General features: G+C 38.5%; 1 protein-coding gene across 2 annotated transcripts in view; it reads left to right on the forward strand.

Moving 5' to 3' along the window:
• The window catches only part of SETD3 (SET domain containing 3, actin N3(tau)-histidine methyltransferase), a 57578-nt gene that overhangs the window by 19993 nt on the left and 14748 nt on the right, over positions 1 to 22837 (forward strand). For both annotated transcript variants that reach the window (XM_027457591.3, XM_072038308.1), the window contains 5 exons: positions 68 to 160; positions 3599 to 3747; positions 4758 to 4830; positions 5352 to 5608; positions 22041 to 22099. In XM_027457591.3, the coding sequence (XP_027313392.1) occupies positions 68 to 160; positions 3599 to 3747; positions 4758 to 4830; positions 5352 to 5608; positions 22041 to 22099 (631 nt within the window). The remainder of the gene's footprint in view (positions 1 to 67; positions 161 to 3598; positions 3748 to 4757; positions 4831 to 5351; positions 5609 to 22040; positions 22100 to 22837) is intronic.

Raw genomic sequence — 22837 nt, forward strand, 5'->3', positions numbered from 1 at the left:
GATGTTAAAAAATATGTATATACATATATTATTAAAGAGAATATTCACATTTGGCTTTTTTTCCCAGAATGCAGCAGTCCTACCCCTGGTCCTGGTAAAGAATGGGAAGAATATGTGCAGATTCGTTCCCTTGTTGAGAAAATTCGCAAAAAGCAGAAAGGTAAATGTGAAAGACTGCAAGATAATAGCCCACCTGAACTACCCTTAATTTGACAAAGTCTTGCTTCTGTTTACAGCTAAAGGAGATACTTTGTTGTTACTATATAAATATTATGCAATCCTGTTATATTAGGATAAAAAACACTAGTTCTTCTGACATGCAGTTACTTTTTACACATTAAACTTTCTTAAATGTTCTCATGAACATAACCAATGGCATTAACAATTTTAGTATTTGCATTTATGAAAGAATATGACAGATAAATGATTCTGTGATAATTTTGTCCTGTATTTAGAAAAAGACAGTTTGAGATTGTGGTGAGATGACAATCTGAAGGTCTGGAAATAAAATCCTTTGAGAATAATAGGCCTTTTTGATTTCTGATTCCATATTCTGCTTTTCTGTTCCGATAAATCTTAACATTTCAAACTGAATTTAGTAAATATTTTAGTCTGAACAACTACTGGACATGGAAACAGTTTTTGCATTCAAAATAGTGACATTAAATTATGACAAAATAAAATGTACAAAGTAAATTCATCAATTAACGTCTACCTGCTGTATTTTAAGCACATAAATAAACTAAATAAATGCTTCTGGTATCATAGCTTATATGGAGTTTGTTGATTTTCCAAAGTTTAATATGTGCTTATTTTTCAGATGAGATCAATTTTCTTTCACTGTTTTGCAACAACTCACTGATCAGTTGTTGGTACTATTTTCATATTAGTTTTGTTTTTATTTGGAGGTATGTTCTAAAAATATTTTCCATGTAACATTTAGTAAAACCAACCTCTTGAAAGTTATTTTTCTGCCAATAAAACAACCTTTTAATCTGGAAATACTTGAAAAGGTCTTAAAACAATTCTTTCTACTCTAATATTTATACAGTGAAGGCAAAAAGAGCTAGCCTGTATTTAAAATGGAGCTTGTGTTTTGTATTCTTGCTTGAAGAAGACTGTACTTAGAAGCCTGAAATGTCCTTTTGACACCTGTTTTTAATATCTATTGATGAATGCATAAAAATCTCACTTCATAAAAACTTTAAATCTCTGAATGTTAGTTACTACCAGAAGGCATTGAAAAATAAATAGTACTGTTTGAGTGACTGCATCCTGTAGCTGTGTAGAGGTGAACTTAGTTTATTATTTTGCTGTCCCACAACTTCCATAAACTTTTGGTACGTGTCCTGGTTTCTATGATGTAATACAAGTGTTACAGTAAAGGATATCCCAAGTTAACAAGAACAGAGTTGCCATTGAGGCTGGGCTCTTCACCATATCTTCAGCACCAGAAAGATAGAACCATCTATGGAAAAATACCTGCTGGCAGAAGTAGAATTTGTAGAACAGTATTATGCTAATAAGACACTTTTGTCTTGAAAGATGCAAAACCTACCAACCACAACACCGTATGACACACAAATGCCTTTTAATGTGCATTTTTGCATACATGGTGACTATGAATAGCATGGTGTCTTTCAAAACTATCTTTGAGTGGAACATAATTAAAACTACATGGTTTTCTAGATTAATATTAGCTTTAAACACTTAGGAAAAGAGATGTAAACTGTGGTTGGGACCTTTAAGATGTACAAATGAATGTATTGCCTAAAGTATCATACTTTGTGACTTCCTCAACTGGGTTGCAGAATGAACTAAAATGATCTTGATTGTAGAAAACTGAACTTGAAAATGGAGTATTTATGCTTTCTAAATTCTTTTGCTTGTTTGATTCATTACCAAAACTTTCAATAAAGCTGACTATTCAGTAATTTTCATTAGTACAGCTATATTTTGTTTGGTATGGAAATAAATTGTTCCACAACAGTGACTAACTTATGCAACTAATCTTACTAGATGTGCCTTACTAGCCTTAGGTATAGATATATTTTACAGAAAATAATTCCATAAAATGAATATGAAATAAAGGAGAAATAGCAGCTTTGTTTAAAAGGAAACAAATTATGGCACAACACATTCTCATTGCATTGAAAAGACTTCATCAATATATACCTTTTATACTGCATTACCAAAAAAATATAGCTTATATGATAGTTGTGATGTCATGTTAACTGCAAATTTGATTGGTTTGGGGTTTTGGAATGCATGATTTTGAGGAAAATAGTCTCAGATACACTACTGCTACTTTTCCTAAAACTCTCCTCAGGACCATAAAATCACAGAATGGCTTGTGTTGGAAGGAACCTTAAACATCACCCAACCCCACTGTTGTAGGCAGGGATGCCACCCATTAGATTGTGTTGGCCTTGAACGTCTCCTTGAACGTCTGAGAAGCTGTGGATGGGGCATCCACAGCTTCTCAGGGCAACCTGTTCCAGCACCTCACCACCTTCCACAGTAAAGAATTTATTCCTGATGTCTAACCTAAATTTATCTTCTTTTAGTTTATGACCATTCCCCCTTGTCCTACCATTATCTACCCCAGCAAAGAGTTATTCATTGTTTCTGTAGGACCTCTTTAAGAATTGAAAGGCTGCTATAAGGTCTCCCAGAGCCTTCTCTTCCTCATATTGAGCCTTTTGTCCACCAGAACCCACAAGTCTCTCTTGACAGGGCTGCTGTCATGCTTCTCCCATGCCTAACCAAAAGATGATATTTACTTCATAATATACACTTCACATGTAAGCCATTTCCTGGTTGCATATTGTCATTCATAAAATGGCCTGAACACCAGGGGTGTTTGGACACTTTTAATGTGATCTGACACTGGAGTTCGGATTGAAGAGAACTTAGAGGCAAAGAGGTATAGAAGGGATGACTGAGTATAGCTGGGAACCATAATGCATAAGTTCAAATCTGATGAAGGTTAAAGAGAAAGCTGAGGAAGTGAGTAAGACTTGTGATTTCACTGTAGGACCGCGTGCCTGTTGGAGAATCAGTGTCAAGAATTTGGAAGAGCTCTGTGATATCAGGAGGATGATCAGTTCTTAGTTATTTTAGCATATCCATATGCTATGTGAAAAAGCTAAGTGCCTTGTGCGTGAGAGGAGCTTGATATCTGCTTATCATTTTCAGGGCTTAGTTAATGAAATTTCAACATGCTCCTAAATGGGTTCTTGTATCTGTATTAGCACGTTGTGGTGATTGCATTTATTATTAATATTTAGCTGAGAAATATTTTCATTATCTTCTTATTTAAAAGAGAAAGAGGAGGGGTGTTTCATATTTCATCATAGTTCTATTTAGATGGTTGTGTTTTTAAGGTAAGCCAATTTTGCAGAGTATCTAATTTGATGAAGACTGGGTATAACACTTGTCTACTATCAAGTAATACTTAACAAAGACCAGTTCTCACTCAGCTTCTTCAAAGGATAACTGTTATAGGATAACACATACCTGTTTACATGTGCTTATATATTGATTTTTTTAATCTTTTTCCTCTTATTCCTGTGTCTTTAATACATTCTGTATACAGGTTTGTCTATTGTCTTTGATGGAAAAAGAGATGACTATTTCCCTGAATTGATAAAATGGGCAACTGAAAATGGAGCATCCACGGAGGGTTTTGAAATAGCTAACTTTGAGGAGGAGGGGTTTGGTTTGAAAGCAACAAGAGAGATAAAGGTAAGCATGTGAACATTTGACTAGATTAGAAAATGCTTGGAATGTAGTTGCAGAGCTATGAAATGTTCTTCTTCCCTTCCCCCTTTGTTGATGAAACTAAAACACTCCAAACTCTGTACTTGAGAAATAAAATTGAGTATTATTCTCACTAAATAATACTATGAATTTATTGGTCTTTTTCTCTCCTTGTTTTCCCATAATGTTTACCTAATTACCAGAGTACTCTTACCCTGCTGATGTAGCCCTCTCACATTGATTTTTATAGCTGCCCTCTTCCACGTCCCAGTGCCTTCTAAAGCACTGGTCTTTTTGCTTCCTAGAGGTATTGTGGTACTTATTTTCTAGTGAATTTGGAGGAAAAGAAAACCAGAAAACCAAAATAAAACCTTGGTACTGAGTGTCTTACATTCTTTAGGTGAAGAATATAGATGTACGTAGTTTGCCAACAGGTAAGCATGTAAAGCTGTTCTTTACAGCTGTTTCCCATCTGTAAAAAGGAGATGGAAAGAGGCAATTGGCTACTGTAGAAAAAATGTTAAAAATTGAGCATGTTGTATTCATTCTAGGGCTTTAGTAGCATGTAGTTAATAGCGCTAGCACTGCCAGTTAATGAGAATCAAAATCCTGAACAGTTCTTCTAAAATCATAAGGGGCAATATGAAAATAGTTGTACTGGGAGAAAATATTTGATCAATAATTAATAGCAGTATAATAGATGTTGTAGATCTGAGGTTGTGTGGGCCATCTACATGTTGGCAATCCCAAAGTGAAACACTGTTTTGTAATACAAATATCTTTGTTTTAAACTTTTAATAATGCAGATCTAGACACTTTGGTTACCACAATATGATATTTAACTTTCAGTGGAAGAGAAGGAAGAATTTTGATTCAAAATAATTTTTGATTTAAAAAGGAAAAACCCTGGAATTTAATGTTAATGTACGCTTAAGATGGTTGGCACATCAGATACATGCTAACTGACCCTCTATACTTTTTTTTTCTTTCTGTAGGCTGAAGAGTTGTTTCTGTGGGTTCCTAGAAGACTCTTGATGACAGTCGAGTCAGCTAAAAATTCAGTATTAGGTAAGAGCTTAAGGAAGTCCTTAACAAGAAGCTATGTATGGAATCATTCAGTGCTAGTTGTCTCTTTAGTTGATCAGCTGTACCACAGTACTTGCTTATCATCCTCACCATCAGGTTTGGAATACCTAGAAGCTTAAAGCATCAGTGGAAACAATTTAATTTTCCTCTTTTTCTGGCTGAGCACACTAGATATCTTCCAGATGCATGTGTTATTTTGAACACATAGCTCGTATAATGTACTATGCTGTTTATAAACTGGGAGGTGAGATGTTCTTAGACACAGAGTATTGCTCTAGTTTCTTCATGTCTTCCATCGTATAATTTATGAGGCGTTTACTCTATCAAATAACAAGCAGCATAATATAATGTGGGTGGCCAAATATTTTAGAAACCTGAAAACCTTTTTTTCTTATTTGAAAATTCTTACATGTTACATGTCACAATGTTCATTTAAACTGAATCTAGGGTGATACTTTCCATGGGCTGTTAATTTAGCACCTCACCTTTCTGGGTTAATTCAGGTTCCCTGTATTCTCAAGATCGAATTCTTCAAGCTATGGGCAATATAACATTGGCATTCCACTTACTTTGTGAGCGAGCCAACCCCAACTCTTTCTGGCTGCCCTACATCCAGACTCTCCCCAATGAATATGATACTCCACTCTATTTTGAAGAAGATGAAGTACAGTATCTTCAGTCAACTCAGGCCATACATGATGTTTTTAGTCAATATAAAAATACAGCTCGACAGTATGCCTATTTCTACAAAGTTATTCAGGTAAGGATCTTAAATGTAGCGTATGGTTTATGTTGTTCTCGTGATGATTATTGAGGAGGGTATGAAAACAGTGATGCTAAATAATAGAGAAAACTGTATTGCTCTTTAAAGGTTTGAATCATTAAAGCAATTTCCTGCTGCTTTTTTGAACTGCTGTTAAAATTTCACAGCTCAGTAGGCTTATGAATATATAAGAAAGTATTTAGCTGGTTGAGAGAAGCGATTACTGCCCTTTGTTTGGCATTGGTGAGGCTTTACCTGGAATACTGTATATTTTGGGGCCAACTAGTACAAGAGATGTTGACAAAGTGGAGCAAGTGTAGAGGAGGGCTACTAAGATGTCACTTACTTAAGCCCTTTATCTGTTAAGGAATACAGTGAGGGAGCTGGGGAAAGGGTGAAAAAGGGTGGTTCAATTATTGTTTTCAGTTTTTCCTACTGGTAGCCAGACTCCAGAAGTTTGCCTGTGGGGAAATTGGGATAGACGACCTCCAGAGATCTTGTACAACTTACGTGTCTTTGATTTCTTGGGGGAAAAAAATAGTTTTCAGTAAACAAAGCAAAATTATAATTGTTAATTGATGTAGAAAAGAACACTGCATATGTTGTGTTTTCAACGACTGTGGCTTAACTGTTGCTTTCTCTTCTATTTAATACAATTATTTTGATTGCTTTTAAATACATAAACTCGTATGATTACAATTTGAGTGTGGGGAGTCTTGAGACAGGCGAACTTCTCATCATTCTCTGAAGTAATGATTTAAATCGAGTTTCTAAGAGAACTGTTACTCTGACTTACATATAGACATAATTGATGTAGGTTACGTAAATGGTGATGTGTTGTTGTCAAGGCTGTGCTCAATGCCCAACCCTCCAAAGCTTTTTGTGGCACAATTTACGTGAAAAATATGTAACTATGTGCTGAACCTCCACAAGCAGGTGGTCTAGATACAACTATTTAGGTCATAGGAGAGGTTAGAAGGCATAGAGCAATTCTTTTCTCCCTTAACATTATCATAGCTCCAAAACTTTATTGTTAACTTCTTAAAGTCAACAAAAGTTATATTATTCCGCTTAATGTTTCAAACACAGTCTCAAGTTACCAAGTATTGTGAGGGCATGAGGAATGGAGGAACACCTTTCACAACCTAAAGTCATTGATATAGTGGGTAAACACCAAGTAAGATTCTTTGCTTTGAGGCAAGGAGTATGGTAGAAACAGTGGCTTTATACCACAAAGGAAAAATAGTTCTTCCAAGTTTCACAGGAAAGGGTAACTTGGACAACTCTCCTCTTTTGCTGTGTGCCACACTTGATCTTCCAGTTCTTCGCTTTTTTCTCAAATTATATTGTCTGAGAAAAGAGAACTACTAAACTTTCTTACTACTAAACTTTCTTGTATCTTTTTATATTTCTTTACCCCTGAATAGCTGTACTGTTTTTAAAGCATTGTTAACATAATATTGTGTAACATTATCTAACTCTTCTAACTGCTATTCATGCTCTAGTAAAACTTATTCAGATAAGTACACTATTACTATGACTAGTTCCATCAATTTCATGACACTAGTAGCAGGATTAGTAAGTGTGAGAGGTTGTGCAGTTACAACGTTAATTAAGAAAAGCTGAAATACAGTTTTGCAGAGAAATGAGATCTGGAATGGTACGCTGGATTTTGACTGTCCAGTGTTTCAGAACCTCTTCCCAATGATCGATGAATACATTTAAACTGATACTGAGGTGGTGCAAGCAGAACAGAAGAATGTTTACAGAATGCAGTAGCGTAACATCAGTTGAAGCATGTGATGTCTATTAAGTGAAAAGCAGCTTAAATGTTTGACAAAACATTTTGTGTCCATGAAAGCTTTGTCACAGAAAATCTGTTTAAGGACAGCAAATACATGCTATTTCTCTTATTGTGTCTTAAAGCTAATCAAAAATAATTTGTATAAAACATAAGCTAATGTCATCAAAGTAATGTCTCACTAAATAATTCATATTCAGCATCAAAAGCCATGCTGTAGAATGTTTGAGTAAGAAAAGAAAAGCAATTAGAAAAAAGATTTGAGCAAAGAAAATAATGTACGTGAGATGACTTTGGGGTAGACCATCTTTAGAGCTCTGATGATGGCGATTTGTTGAACATGGTAATGAGTGTGGAGTATTAAAAGCTTGTTTTGTTTTATATTAGCAACTACATGGAAACTAGTATGGTGTACCTCCTGGAAGACAATTTGTCAGCTGTGTGCTTTGGCAGCCAAGAAGGCAAAATCTGTTGTGGGGTGCATTAAACACAGCATAACCAGCTGGTCAGAAGAGGTGATTCTCCTACTGTATTTAGTGTTGGTTCAGCCTCACTTGGAATATTGCAGTCAGTTCTGGGCTCCACAACTAAAGAAGGATTTTAAGATACTTGAATGTGTCCAGAGGAGGGCAGCAGAGCTGGTTAAAGAGCTGGTTACATCCTATGAAGAGTGACTGAGGACACTGAATTTGTTAAACTTGAAGAAAGGGAAGCTGAGGAGTGACCTCGTTGCTCTCTACAACTTCCTGAGGTGGGGAAATTGAGAGGGAGCTGCTCATCGTTTCTCCCTGATATCTAGAGCCAGGACACAAGGGAGTAGCTCAAAGCCATGCTGGGAAGGTTCAGGCTAGAAGTTAAGTAAAACTTCTTTGCCAAGTGGCTAGTTGGGCACAAAAACTGGCTTCCTGGAGAGGTGGTGGATGCCCTGTGCCTGTCTGCCTTTAAGGCATTTGGATAACGGTTTTCATGATATATTTAAGCTTTGGGTCAGCCCCAAAGTAGTTTGACAGTTGGATGAAATCTTTTTAGGTCCCTTCCAACTGAAGCTATTGTATTCTGGTATTGCCTAGGGTGATTTAGTTCAGTTTGATCTGCAGCAATGGGAAACCTTGGTGGAAATAGTGTTTAAATAAATGGTGCTCTTCTCTTTGAGCTTTATATTAGTACATCCAAGGAAGTGCTTAGTCCTGTATTGTTGTCTTTCATACGAATTGTGGAACATACAGTGTGAAATGTGAAACATTTGCTTGTGCTCCAAAAATCTAGACCAGATATTTTTGTCTCTTGACAAATACTTTTATTCCTTGTATAATGTAGTTATTGTTTCACACTGAACGTCAGTATGAACAGAGATCAGACTGATATAATTTGTTTAAATATATAATTTGCTGTATTTACTAGTTCTTTGGAAACTGAGTGGTAATAAGGTCTAGGTAAATTTTAGGTGTGTTCTGGTTTAGTGCCATGCTTCAGCACTGCTAGCTAGGTAACTAGTTTCAGCTGAAAGTTTCTTTACTGCTATTCAGTAAATGTCACATTAGGAAGATACAAGCTTCATCTGGCTCCAGGAGTGTCAAGTGAACGGATTAGGTACTTGCTAATAATGCTTTTGATGAAACCTATGGAAGTTTTAAGACTTCTCAATCTTTGTTTCTGCTCTCAAAAATAAAAGCTTGTAAGTTTTGAAACACTGAAGAAAAAGTGCACATGAAAAAATGCCTCTTTGTTTTAGGAGAAAAAAGTATCATTTCTCATTATTCAGGAAAAAAAATGAATGAATTTTGGTATCATCTTGCATGCACTCATTATTTTATAAATAAACTTGACCTACAAAATATTAACACTAAGGGTAATGTTTTTAGGAAATTCATGAGCATATGGAAATGCAAAAAGAGGTGGGGAAAAAAATCATATAAATGAAAAGGCAAAGCAAAACCGTTTTCTTATGAAAGGCAGAGTACTCTGCAAGCTGTATGAAAGTGAATGTTAGATTTTTGTGTGACATTTCATTCACTACTACTACTACATTAGAATAAGTATTTTAATGAAAGCTGACTTGTGATCAGGATTTTGATTCTGTTTCAGGTACGCAGACTAATATTTTTAATGTTTACAGATAACCTTTTTTTACATTACAGAAGTCTTACATTTGCTTTCTTGATAGCTCTTCTACTGCAGGAAGTAAAACAATTAGAGCCTTAAAACAAAAGATGCTTTTCTAATAAGTGGGGACACTGAAAAGGGGATTACTTTGTGAAGTTAAAATATTTTAAATACTTCGCAGCGTTTTTATTCTGCAAATTGTTTCTAATGACTGGGGTAATAAAGGGGTTAAAAGTCACTTATTCAAATGCTTCATTTACTTTCCATGTAGGATCTCTAGACTATTATTAAAATAATTTTGCCTCTGATACATGTGCAGATTTAAACATTGTTTGACAAGTGTTGGTCTGTTTTATTTCACTAGTTTCTTTGTAATGGTGGCTTTCTCAAAACACTGTAGTTCTCTTTCTCAGAGTGAGTAATCCAGATACACGTGAAGAACAGGCAGATTTATGCATTTCACAGCTGTTGCAAGCTAAACTGTAGTCTGGTTTGATAAGCAGAAACAGGTGTGATGTTGAGTAGACAAAAATAAACCCTTGAGCATGCTAGCCAGGATGTATAAACCACACTGACACTTTTCTTAATGTATGTAATTTGATAACTAAAAAACATCTAAAAGTTCTTGCAGATGTACTTTAAAGGTGTGTTTGGCCTCTGCATTGCTATCAAAATACAGCGAGTGGTCAAAAGAGTACTTTCATCATAGAAGACCCGTAGTTTTAAGCTGTTTTTGTAGTTTGTTCCAAAGAAAAGTTTTGTAAACTGCAAGGCTTTCTTTTCCCTTGCAAGGTATGTATGTGACTTCCATCAGCATTTATGGGCATTGCATGCATACTGAAAGGTGAACAGAGCTCAAATGTTTGTGGCTTAATGCTAAAAAATTTTTGTACGCTGAAGTGTGGTATAATAAGCACAAGAGGGAGCCATATAGTTTACAGACATTCACAGCGAGCTTATATTCCTAAAGAAAATAAATGAAGTTTGAACCTTTTTAAAAAGAATATGTGGTGGTTTTCCTGTGTGATTTTCTTGCAGCTGCACTTGGGTGCCTGTTTGTAGTCTACCGAAGAGAAAATTTTGTAAATCAAAACAAGACATCAGGATGGGGAATGTTCTTAGAGCAGGTGAAGTGCCAGAATACTATTTAATTGTTTGGGATGCTAAGGGTGTAGTAGAGGCTGTTATTAGCTGCCTTACTAAAAGACAACTTTATGAGGATTTCAGTGAACTTTTAATATGCCTTAAGTGTTAATATGGTAAGTCTGAAATTGGCAGAGCCCTTTAACTGGCATGACTTCTGCTGTGGTAGCCAGCTGTAGTTTGGTAGTGTTTGTATATCTGCTTCTCATGCCCTGGGCTAGAGGATCAGTTTTGCAGGACTGTTAAGGATGGCAGTTCAGACAGTAATTTGGACAGTATTTTTAGGCTGTAGTCTCTGGACCATCAGGGTCTGCAGGTTTTTCTGAAGGGCACTAACAAGCTAGCTGTTTGTTTCAAACTGGTGTGGGTGAAATTGTAGTGGGTGTCTGCTACAGACTGTCTGATCAGGAGAAGGAAAGGGATGAGACTTACAGATGAGACCCTCTACAGAAGTAGTCTTATGTTTGCAGGGCCTGGCCCTTGCGGGGTCCTTCAACCACTATGATACCTTAATATAGCAGGAGAATCACCTGCTTGGAGCGGCTGGCTATGCTGGGTTTAATGCAAAATGCAGGTTGTCCCCTCAGCTGCCAGGGCATGCTGCTGGCTTGTGCTGAGCCTGCTGCCCAGGAACATCCATGGGTCCCTTTCTGCCGAGCTGCTCCCCAGCCTGTGTCTGGGTCTGGCACTGCTCCCTCCCAGGTGTAGCATGTGGCATTTTCCTCTGGAAACTTCATGCTGTTGTTAATCGGCAGTGCTCCCATCTATCTTCCCTCCACAAGGCCTCTCATCCCTCCAGGGAGTCAGCAGCACCTCCCAGTTTAGTTTCATCAGCAGACTTGATAAGGATACGTTCAACCCCTGCATCCAGATCACTGATAAAAACACTGAACAGAGCCAGCCCCCGACCTGAGCCCTGGGGAAGCCTGCCAGTGAGTGGCCACCAGCCAGGTGGGCACAGCACATCCTCAGCACATCCACAGCTGGGAGGGGTTTTGGAACACCAGGGGGTTGTGCTGCCATTCTGAGGGACTTGAACAGGCTGGAGGAATGGGCCGACAGGAACTTCATGAGCAATACATGAATGTGCCAAGGGCCAAGTTCAACATGAGCCAGCAATTTCTCTGCCACAGAGGGCTAATGGTATCCTGGGCTGCCCTAGGAGGAGTGTTTCCACCTCAGTGTGTATAAATGTTTGAAGGGAGGGTGCACAGAAGAGGGAGTCAGGCTCTTTTCAGTGGTGTCCAGGGGCAGGACAAGAGGCAATGGGCATGTGGACATCACATACCTATGAACATCAGGAAATAATTTTTAATGTGAGGATGACAGACCATTAGCACAGGCTGCCCAGAGAGATTGTGGGATCTCCCTCCTTGCCTGGATATTGTCCTGGGCAGCCTGCTCCAGGTGGCTCTGCCTGAGCAGGGGGTAGGACCAGGTAACCTCCAGAGGTACCTTCCAACTTCCACCATCCTGAGACTCTGAAGCTCAGCTTGGGCAAGTTGAAGGCCACAGCTTCTTTAGCTAATTGGTAGAGTTCGGGTGAGTGGAAGAATGCTGGAAATCCCTATTGCTCAAACCCACAGCTCATAAGCCATAACAGAACACTTTAGTTTGTAACAAAACCTCTTTATATCAAACATATAATATATAAACTTTACATTTGTTTGTAAAGAACTTGTAAAACTTTGTCTTTTAATAGCTATATCTAAAGTGAGAAGGGATGGTGAAGTCCAGGTGCTTGCAAATAACTGTCTTAAAGCATGACAGAGGTAAGAGATGTAGGATTCCATCTTGTAGATGGAATAAATTCAGTCATGTTTCAATTTTGTGTGCCTTCTTAACTTGTTAAACTGTTTTGATTAAAAGAAATGATAATGTAGCCAGGAAGCAGGTTTTCCTACTAACCTGTAAACTGAGATGCATACTGTGCATCATAGCAGTTGAAGTTAATGTTATGAGAAATGCCAGAGACAGGATCTTCTTTCCACAACTTAACTTTGCACAGAAGTAGCATAAAAATCAGTGAATAAAGAAGAATTGTCAATTAATAAAAATAAATCAGAATAAAACTGATTGGAGAAAGGAAGCACTTAAGTAATATTTTAACTAATTTAGTTCTTTTTCAATCAGTTCTAAGTTTCTTCACAGTGTTAATGAGCAAATGAGTAAATGCTTTCTTTGCCTCAGTCAAGCTACTGTTCTTCAAGAAGCTGGACGTGCCCCATGAGTCACACCTTTTTTTTTTTTCCTTTTAATAGAATCTCTTTTTGTAATACAGCTGGGTAGTATCTGTAGCTTGTATTATACCAAGCATTTCACAGGAGCACTTGCTGACTGGGAACAGTTTTCTGAGCAGTATGTATTGACATTTGGACAGTGCTTGTGAAAGTGTTATATTGTAGGTCCACTGTGAATGCAACCCCTTGCAGTAATCTGTCCAGAGGTATTTTGATCTGTTTGTTTGCACTGTTGGACAGAACTTAATCTCCATGAGACTGCCGTCCCATTTGCTCAGATACTAAATTTGATTTCTTATTCATATAAAATTTGGCTAATTGATTTAGCGTGACTGAACTCCAAAATGTAGTTAGTAGTTGTTGGGCACTGGAATATTTATTTTAGTAAGGAGGCTTTAAAGTAGTAAGTTCTAGATCTCAAAATAATATTTTAGCGTCTTTAAATCTGGTGTCACATTTGGCTCTTCAATATCGGGTATATTAGGCGAGATATCACATGTCTTGCTTATTTGTGACACCATTTTCTAAAGTTGTGATACTTTCAATATGACTTATGCCAGTCTTGTGTTATTTCTCTCTATTCTTTCAAATCTATACTATTCCAACAAGGGTATGCTTTTCCAGCAAGATACCACCATTTAACTTTCCTGTGCTAGGTAATGTTTGAGTTAAATGCAGGCAAGTGTATTGCCTTTTAGAACTCTCTATTCAAATGTTTGGAAATTGTTTTTTAGCTATAAATTGATATAATAGATACAGAATATTTGAATACGTCTAAAGAGTTAAACTAACATGCAGTCAGAAGTAAATGTATTTGGAAGCAGAGTACAATTTTGATCGTGGACCAGGTAGGTCTTCAGAACTCTGGTTTTCCCCTCACTTAATTTGTACTCATTGCCATACCAATCAAATAGCTTTTTTCAGAAGTAGTCTCAGTGTCAATGGAAAAGGAAAAAAAAAAAAAAAGGCACTTGTGAATTCTATATCTTTCCCTTTTGTTTACCTGTCTGCTATAAATGTCAGCTTTAGGAGAGATTTAAAATTTCATTGTGTGGGCAGTTACAGAGGTAAGATAGCACTGCTATTTATATTTGCTTTGTCCAAATTTCAGCAGCTGAGTTGTTCTGCTTGATCAATAATAAATCAATAGACAGCTAATGATGGAATATATTTATGCCTTTCTGTGTTTTTCCTCTCCGTAAGGGCCAAAATATTGTATTAATCTGTTTTGCTGGCAGCAAACTGAAGATTGACTATGCTTGTACTGTACCACTTAGCGTATCTACTGTAAGGTGGTTTCGGCTTTGCAAACATGGGCCAATTTCCTGTTTTCTTATTATTTCTGGTGTATCTCACCCCTGGCTATGATGGCAATGACAGCAGTTCCTACGGCTTTGTTGAGCCATTCCTGTGGCCTCTCCTCGCCATCAGAGAAGCAGCTACATGCTTTGCTGGCTCGTGTGTGTCTGTCAGACAAATGAAGAGCTCAAGACCTTGTATGAGTAGGAGGTCTCCTTCCTCCTTCCCCCGTTCCTTCCTTGCCTCCCACTGGAACACGGCGACAGCTCTGGGCTTTGAGCCAGCCGGACACAGGAGGAGGTGTTTGGCTGTTGGGGCAGCGTTTGCTCCTCAAACAGCTGTTCCCTATTTCCTCCAAGGAAAAGGTGGCAGGCCATATGGAGGCATCCTGTGGTCCAGATTCAGCCCATGGGTGCCAGTTGGACCATGCTGGCCTAGATCGAAATTCAGGCACATCCTACTTGGTGTCTGTTATTTCTGACAGTTGGAATGTTTTAAATTTTGGACAAGGACAGACAAGATAAAACTGTCTTTCATTTGGAGGTGGATATCATCTTTCTTTGGACGTTCATTGTTAAATTAAAACCTCCTGATTAGATCTTAGTTTATATTCTGTATGGTTTGCATTCATTTACACTAGCCTAAATGCCCTCTTTCCTCTAGAGAAAGAGAGATGTACTTCAAAGTGTGTATGCCAGCACTAAGCAAAATTTGTTTCTGCACAGTTTAAACCACATTTGGGAGGAATAATACATTCTCTTGTTAGTCTTATGGTCTTTAAAGGCTTTATTCTTTTTTCTTTTTTTTTTTTTTGAAGATAGGGTTCTCAACCACCCTCGTGGTTGAGAATGCAGATAAGCATCTGTTTTTACAGCCTATAGCATGGAGAGCTTTTTTGGTTTGTCTGTTTGCTTTTCTATTAGTTGCTTTTATTTTTATTTTTTAACTGAGTTGCACTTTCTGGGGCAGTTGAGTTTATCCCCAGAGATGTTGTCTGTGTCTTTTGTGAATGTGAGTGTCTCAGTAGACACCAAGAGATCATCACGCACTTAGAAGTATACTTTCTCATATAAAGTTTGTACTTATTGTGCAGATTTAATATTTTTCCTGATATAACAGCAGTTACAAATGTTCCATAAATTTAAAATATGATAACAAGCTGATGTTTCTTAGAATGGAATACTCAAAGGATGTATTCTTTAAGCACTGCAAAATTATACAGGGGACTTATCTTTGTTAAAATTAGTAATTTAACTAAATTACAAAGTGGATTATCCTCTTCAGTCAGACTCAGTGCTAATACTCCACACAGTAGGAGATTGATATGTTGCTAAGTAAGCCAAAGTTTATTTTCTTGTACGATCACTTGAATGTGAGTTGAAGAGGAAGTGATAAGTTTTTAGCTTTGCGTGTGTGCACCGCAGTCCCCATACATCTGGCTGCAGGACTCATCCTGCCCCATATGCAGTGTCACTCCTGCGGTGCAGTACCTCAGTTACAAGATGATCGTGATCCAAGCTTCCACCAAGTGGCACCCAGTAGGATTCCTCTGTAAACTTGAGGAGTTGATTCACAGGGAGCAGAGCGTTGGCTGTATTGTGTAATATCAACGCTTGTTAGGAAACTCTTTGGAAGGGGAGTGGTTGTGAACAGGAAGCAATGTCCATGTCTTCTTAAAGCACTTCATTTTAGGCTTTCCATACTGCACTTTATTTGTGGTTTGTGATTCCCTGAATTAATAGTGGGGTTTTGTGATGAATTTGTGCATGAAGCATCATCTTGCACTGAAGAGGAGTAAAGTAATCCTTGGACCTCAGGAGGAACCTGAAGAGTAAATGATATGTCCCAGCATGCAGGCAGAGTAAAGGGTTTCCTCACAAAGGTCTGTAGTTGTCTTACTGTAGTTGCATGAAGAACTACTGACAAAATCCCTCAATCTGAGGCTCAACATCAACACTGAATTTGTATTTCATGAGTAGATAACCAAAGGAGACACGCACCTGGTGCATCCTTCTGTAATGTGAGCAGGGACAGGGCAGCAGCTAGGGGGCTGCCTCATTGCAAAACATATCCAGTCTCAGCACTCATCCTTTCCTCCTTCATTCCTTCAGCCGCTCGTGGGGCTGCACTCAGCTCTAAATGATTTTGTGAGGAAAGGAAAAGGTACAGAAAACTTGGTCACTAGATTGTGTCATATCTGAGTGGCTTCTTTTCTGGGGAAAAGTAAATTCTGGATAAAGAAATATCCTGTAAACAGAATGATCAAGAAGTACGCTTTAAAGAGAGTCACTTTCCCTCCTCCATTTAATAAAGGAGGTGACAGGTTTGCGGGCAGGGTACTGGTTTGCAGTTGGTTGAAGATGCTTACTGCATACTCCATCAGCCAAAAGGTAATGTCCACTTTGCATATGGGGTGGGCTGTCAGTGATACAAGCTGTCTGTTATGCCACTGCTGTCTCATTGACTAAATGCAATCTTTGCAGGTAGAAGGTACAAAAAAAAATGGATTGTGCAGTTAAATTCCATTGCACCAGGAGGAGTCATTCCAGTCTGCTTCCGCTACACGAATCCCATAATAGTGTGGAACAGTGCTTTCTTGTGTATATTGGCAGAAAGTAAATAAAAATTGCTGACATAAAGAATAAGCAAGAATGTTATTTAGATTTAATAAGTTTCAATTCTGTAGCACATCTTTAATTTTAAGATTAGGTTTTGTGAAGCAGGATGATCTGCCTTCCATTAGCAAACTCATGTAGCAACATACGTTTGTGGATGTAATTCCTTGTGCCTAATGAATCACGCTGTTTGAAAATTCCAAAGCATACCTTTGTAGTTATAAGATGTTATTACAAAGTAAAATCTTTGTTTTATTTCTCCTGTCCTGTATGGTGAACTGGCTTTCCCTCATTAGGTTAGGCAGCATATGTCCAATGGAAAAAGAGAATTCTTGTGTCCCTGTAGATCACTAGGATCCTCCATTCTGAATTCTTTATTTTACTTCGCTTTAGGGCAGTTAAAGCCTCAGCGGCTCCACAGAGAGGAGTTTCTCTTCAAGGCTGCTGCTTCAAAGGATTTCAAGAGCTAGGAAAGGGACAGTTACCAGCAAACGCTGACAGATCTTCCTGCTTCTGGCCTTGAAAGTGTGTGTGCGGTGTGTTTGTGTTTTCATACACCTACACATTGGCCTGAAACCATCAAGTAGCATCCAACAAGACTCATAACGAAATCTCCCCATGTTAATGAGTACATTGGAAAGAGGGGGGAAGCTGCAAAGAGGGGGAGGAAAAAAATTGTTTGGTCAAAAGGAACAAACCCTTGGGCTTCATGTTCAAAGGAATGGAAGTTAACAAGGTGGAAGCTTAAGCTGGTTTTGGCTTTAAATTTGTTTCAAGTACCCTTAGTGTTTTGGGGGTTGGGGTTGCAGAGGTGGGGAGTGATGGCCTCAATATAATCCCAACACTTGGTATGATGCTTTCCCAAGATAGAAATGGAGCTCTCTCTACTTCAGCGGTACACAAGAGGTTTTTGAGAATATTGAAATCTGATTTAGTAATATTGATGCGGAGATGGCCCACTACTTTTCCTTGGACTTGTGAGTACTTGAAATATTCTTCACAGAAATCCAGCCATCTCTGCATCTACAAACACACTAAACCAACAAATGGGTCTGTCACAACCTGAGGCATGTGTATAGCGTTGAGTTAGAATGCAGAAAAATGGGACGCAAAGTGGTTTAAGCAAGGACTTTTTTTAGTTACATATTACAGTGGAGTAGCAGGTGACTCAGATAGCCAGCTTACCTCAATTTAGAGATGTCTTTTCAAAAAAAAACACAAAAAAAAAACAAAACAAACCCACAACACTACCTTTGATCACATCCAGCAATTCATTTTTTTCTTACTTGGGGGATACAATGGTAATAATAGTACAAAGAAGTATGCTGTCCAACATGACGTCACACCAAAATACGTTCTTCCCAGCACATCTAGTAGTGTACGTATGAACACAAATTTAACACTACGTAAACTCTAACTTTTACCCAGAAATTTTATTGCATGTTACAGTAATAGGACTTGTACTTTGCATCACTCAGTAAACAGGCAGATATTAAGCTTATTTTAATGGAAGTGCCTTTGTTGAGGGTAGGAGCTCTGATAAATGAGCTCTGGCATTTCATGACTGAATGGAGTGAGGAGTAGTAGCCTCTAATGGTCTGCTCATTCTTGTACAGGAGGCTAATGCCCTCGTAAGCTGCATAGCAGAAGTGATAGCTTCTCAGCTTGAAAGGCACCCACCCTTTCCACATCGAATCCTTCATCCTGTCCAAATAAAAATAAGTCTTCTCAAACGTGGAGGAGTGACCTAGCACCTAGGTTGAGATTTGAGAATCAATAATCTTGTAAAGTTTATCCAAAAACATGGTGAAGAAATAATTAGCGTGAAGGCGTCTCTGAGGGCATCAGGAGTTGCAGTTTCTTTCATGACACTGAACATGAGATGTGGGCCCTTGGATATCACTGCTTCCCAGAAAGGAAAATATTTAAAAGTCTTTTTTCTTGTTGTTGGGGATTTTTTTTCCTCCCTTTATCCGGTTGCCATACTGCGTAACTGGCTTCTAGTCTGATAGTGTTTTAGGTGACTAGAATAACAGTCTGTCTCTTTCCACAGTGGCTGCAGACAATCTGGCAGCAATCACTGTTACTTTTTAATATTTCTGGTTATTTTGAGATATCCTCCAAATGTCTCAAAGAAAGCTTGGAATGCTGAAAGGGAAGAAGCAATTTTTATTTTTTTATTTTTTTTAGGAATAGCAGCATCAGGAGGAAAATGAAATTCAGCATGCTACTATTTGTTTTTGCAGTGGTCATCACCCTGATTGCCAGCTCTGACAATATTTTCACAGAAAGGGTAACTAAATAGATGGTATTTGTTCTTTATAATAACTCTTTCAGTAGAATGTCAGGACCTGCATCTAAATGAATATATTCACATTTTCATGTTCCCATTTTTTATTTAAAGCTTTTCCCCTCCCAACTTTCTGAACTACTTCATACAGCTGTAGTAAGTTAAAATTAGGGTTCATGTAGTGGATAATGTCACGTTTCATAGATAATATGTAGAGATCCAGCCGTGTAAACCTCTAAAAGCTAGATCTAATATTTTTTATGTATTAAGTGTTTGTTTAGCTTAAATACATCTATATCTTTTTTGATCAGCCTGAGCAATTTGCATGCTATGCAGCAGACATCTTCTATACTTTATTAAATATCTGTCAATTATAAATATCAAGGTTTTACATTAATGTCAAGATAGTACATCAAAAATTCATGGAATATGTGACTTTTTTCAAGGGTATTTAATACTTAATGCATTTGTGTCATTTTTCTTTCTAGATATATTGACAGGTTTTATTAAGTGTTTGTTAGGGAGATTTCATTTTTACCAAGGGACTATAAAGAGAAGCTGCATACTAAATCAATTTTTTAATCAGAATATTGTTCTTTTTTGTGTGTCTTCAGATTCTTGTAATCTATAGGGTTTTTAAGTTATGTACTAACATAGTCCAAGTCAGAAATCTAACGTGATCAAATATGCTGATCTTAGAGCATCTTAACTTTTAAATAGCTGCTAGTATAATTGTACCACAGCGTGCTATAAATATGTTAATTATGTATGCCAGGATTTTATTATGGCTTGTGTTTTTTATTATAAGACCATTGATTTTATCCCTTATCATAATTTACTAGTGTTTTTTTTATGAATTATGTCTGGACTGTCCCAATATATGGGCAGTCCCCGAGTTTCGTGGACTTACAAAAGGGGAGGGATGCAGAGCATTTGGTGGCACCCAGAACGGGTGCCCATGGGCTGCGTGTTCAAGTCGGGTCGTTCCAGAAGGACTGTTTATGTGAAGTGAGCAATTAACCTCGGCACAATATGCAGTCGTGAGATGTCTTGAACAGAAAAATCATTCAATTAGATCTAATACGGATTTTGCCTTGGAGATGACTATCGGTATTTGCTCCGAGTCAGGGCTGAGCGTGTTGGCCGGTGCTCCCTGTGCAGCGTGACCAGGAGCTGCGTGTGCCTTGTGTTTGGTTGCTTTGAAGTAGAAATCACTTTTGCACTGTTGAGCCCTTTGTGGTCAGTCTGTAGTTCGTGCCTTTGTACTTTCGCTGCTTGTGAAGGGATTTTGTTCTTTGAAAGTTCAGGGAGAGGGAGGAGAGCGGGAGCAGGCAGAGAGGAGGGTCCCTTTACGTGCCTGGGACCTCCTTAAAACCCTCATTTTAAACCTAAACTTTACGCCAAGACCTCCAAAATTCGGCGTATGGCAGCCCATACGTTATGCTACGAGTATCGGAGTGCGGCAGCGACCCCCGAGAGCCGGCTGTGTGGCCGCGGCCTGCCGCCCCTCAGCGGGCCGGGCGCCGTTCCGCCATTCGGCCGGCAGGGGGCAGGGGCAGCCCGCGCTGCCGGCCCGAGCCCAGCGGGGCCGCCGCTTGTGGCCGCGGCACCTTCCCGGGCAGGCCCCGAGCCCGGGGGCTTTCTGCCGCCGCCTCCGGGGCTCGGGCAAACGCGAGGGCTTTAAAAATAATAATAATAATAATAAACGAGCGAGCGGCGGGTCTCATCCGCAGGGTTAACCGGGGGGCTGGAGGGAGAGCGGGCACCTGGGACCTGCCGCCCCGCTGGCAGCCTTTTGTCACATATAATTTGCCTAAAATTGCGCGCTGGGCGCGAGCTTTTGTTTCCTAATTGATTTACGGTTTTGAGCCACTTTTACCTCATCCCCTACTGTCCTGCGCACGGTGCCAGCAAGTACATTACAGCGAGAGATGATAAATTACCGCGCACTTGTGATGCTAATGCCTCGCGAGGAGCAAACCCTGCTACACGGAGCTTCTGGTTAGGGGTGTCAGAGACAGGGCTATGCAAAAAGGCAGTTGTGTCTTCTGAAGTAGCCGTTTGATCATTTCCTTCAATTTGTCTGGGAGACCTAATTGGACCTGGAGATTAAAATTTACGCGATTAGGGTTTGCCATTTTGTGACCTGGGACAAAATTCTAAAGCGTGCGTGCGTGGGCTGAAAGCTACCTGTATCTGTGAAACTTTAGATAAGTTAATTTGTCAGAAAAGTAACAGGCATTACAGCTTCTTACAGCCTTCTTCACATCTAAGTATTTTGCATGTTAATGGCAACTACAGTATGCTTTCTCAAGTGCAATTGCTCCACTTTTAGAGCAGAGTGCGTGTAGATGGGTTGATCTACAGGTAATCTGTTCTAATCTGATCTCATCTGTTTCTCACTAAAGCTATTCAAATTTTTTAATGTTTGATTTCTGAGGTGTAGCGCAACTTGTACTGAATAAAGTGTTTAAAGGCATATGGGAAGAAATGCAAATTTTGTCATTTTTTTATTGCATTTGTGAAACACCTTCCCAAGATCCTAACACAGGGGACATTGTGAGAGTTGGTGAAACCAAAATGTGCACTTACTGTCTGATCTCTTTCTCTTGCCCTTTCATCAAGAGCTGTGTTTTGGTTTACCTTTGCATGCTCAGTCCACCTTAAATTTTTTATTTTTGTACGATGTCTGTGGGTTCCAGTCTTGAAATATGAAGAAACAGATTTATGGCGGCTGCTGGGCACAACAAATTAAGTTGACAGTGATGTATGAGAGCATAATAGCATGATGATCCCTCTGTAGCGCGGCTGGACGCCTCCTGCTTCATTTGGCTCTTGTTAGGATCTGTTAGGCAGCTAAATAATGAAATTCTGCTGACTGATTTCTGATTTCTGTTTTCTTTCTCTTTTCACCTTTTCTGAAACTTGCATTTCCCAGACCCATCCCAATGCCAGCAAACTGCCCTTAAAGGATTCTTTCACTTACGATGACTACAGGTTGGTCTGTCTCTTAATTCTTTTTTTTTTTTTTTTTTTTTTTAGTGGATTGCGGGGCCTTGGAAATGCTTCATTGGTGGGAAAACCCTATTGTTATTGAAATGTTAAATGTAGGATTTGATACTAATATACTTAATGAAGAAGAAAGTGAAATAAATATGCAGATTTTAATAGTTACAAAGGAATAGTCATTATGAGCAGCTAATTTAGCCAACTGGCACACACAGTCTGAGATTAGTACGGTAATTTGTTGTTTTTTAAGAAAATCAGTCCATGTTGCAGGAGGTTTGTTTTTTGGGGTTGGGGATTTTTTTATAACTTTATTTTTTTAAGAAGCTTTACCAACATGTAGTGGAAACTAATATTTACGGTGTCTGTTGAACTGGAGAGCTTAAGCTGTGCATGTGAAGCATGAGTGTCACTTGGAGATGCTGTGGGGGTGACATAATTAAGATAAAAATAAGAATAATTAAGATAGCAAGAGCTTTAATTCTGTTAAATGTTTAAAATAGCACAAATAAAAAGCGTTCATGAAGTATTAGAGGCTTCTGGGTAAATCTAAGAAACTGAGTTTTCCAGAGCATGCCTACTTCACTTACCAGGGTCACAGAGGAACATGCCAACTTGCATGTGAAATTGACTGAAATTTTCCAGATACAGAACCATGCTGCTGTTATGTTTCAAGTGGTGTTTGTATATCAGAACTATCCACAATTTTAACATGATTTTTAAAAAAAA

The sequence above is a fragment of the Anas platyrhynchos genome, chromosome 5, assembly GCF_047663525.1.
Source record: "Anas platyrhynchos isolate ZD024472 breed Pekin duck chromosome 5, IASCAAS_PekinDuck_T2T, whole genome shotgun sequence".
Classification (NCBI taxonomy): domain Eukaryota; kingdom Metazoa; phylum Chordata; class Aves; order Anseriformes; family Anatidae; genus Anas; species Anas platyrhynchos.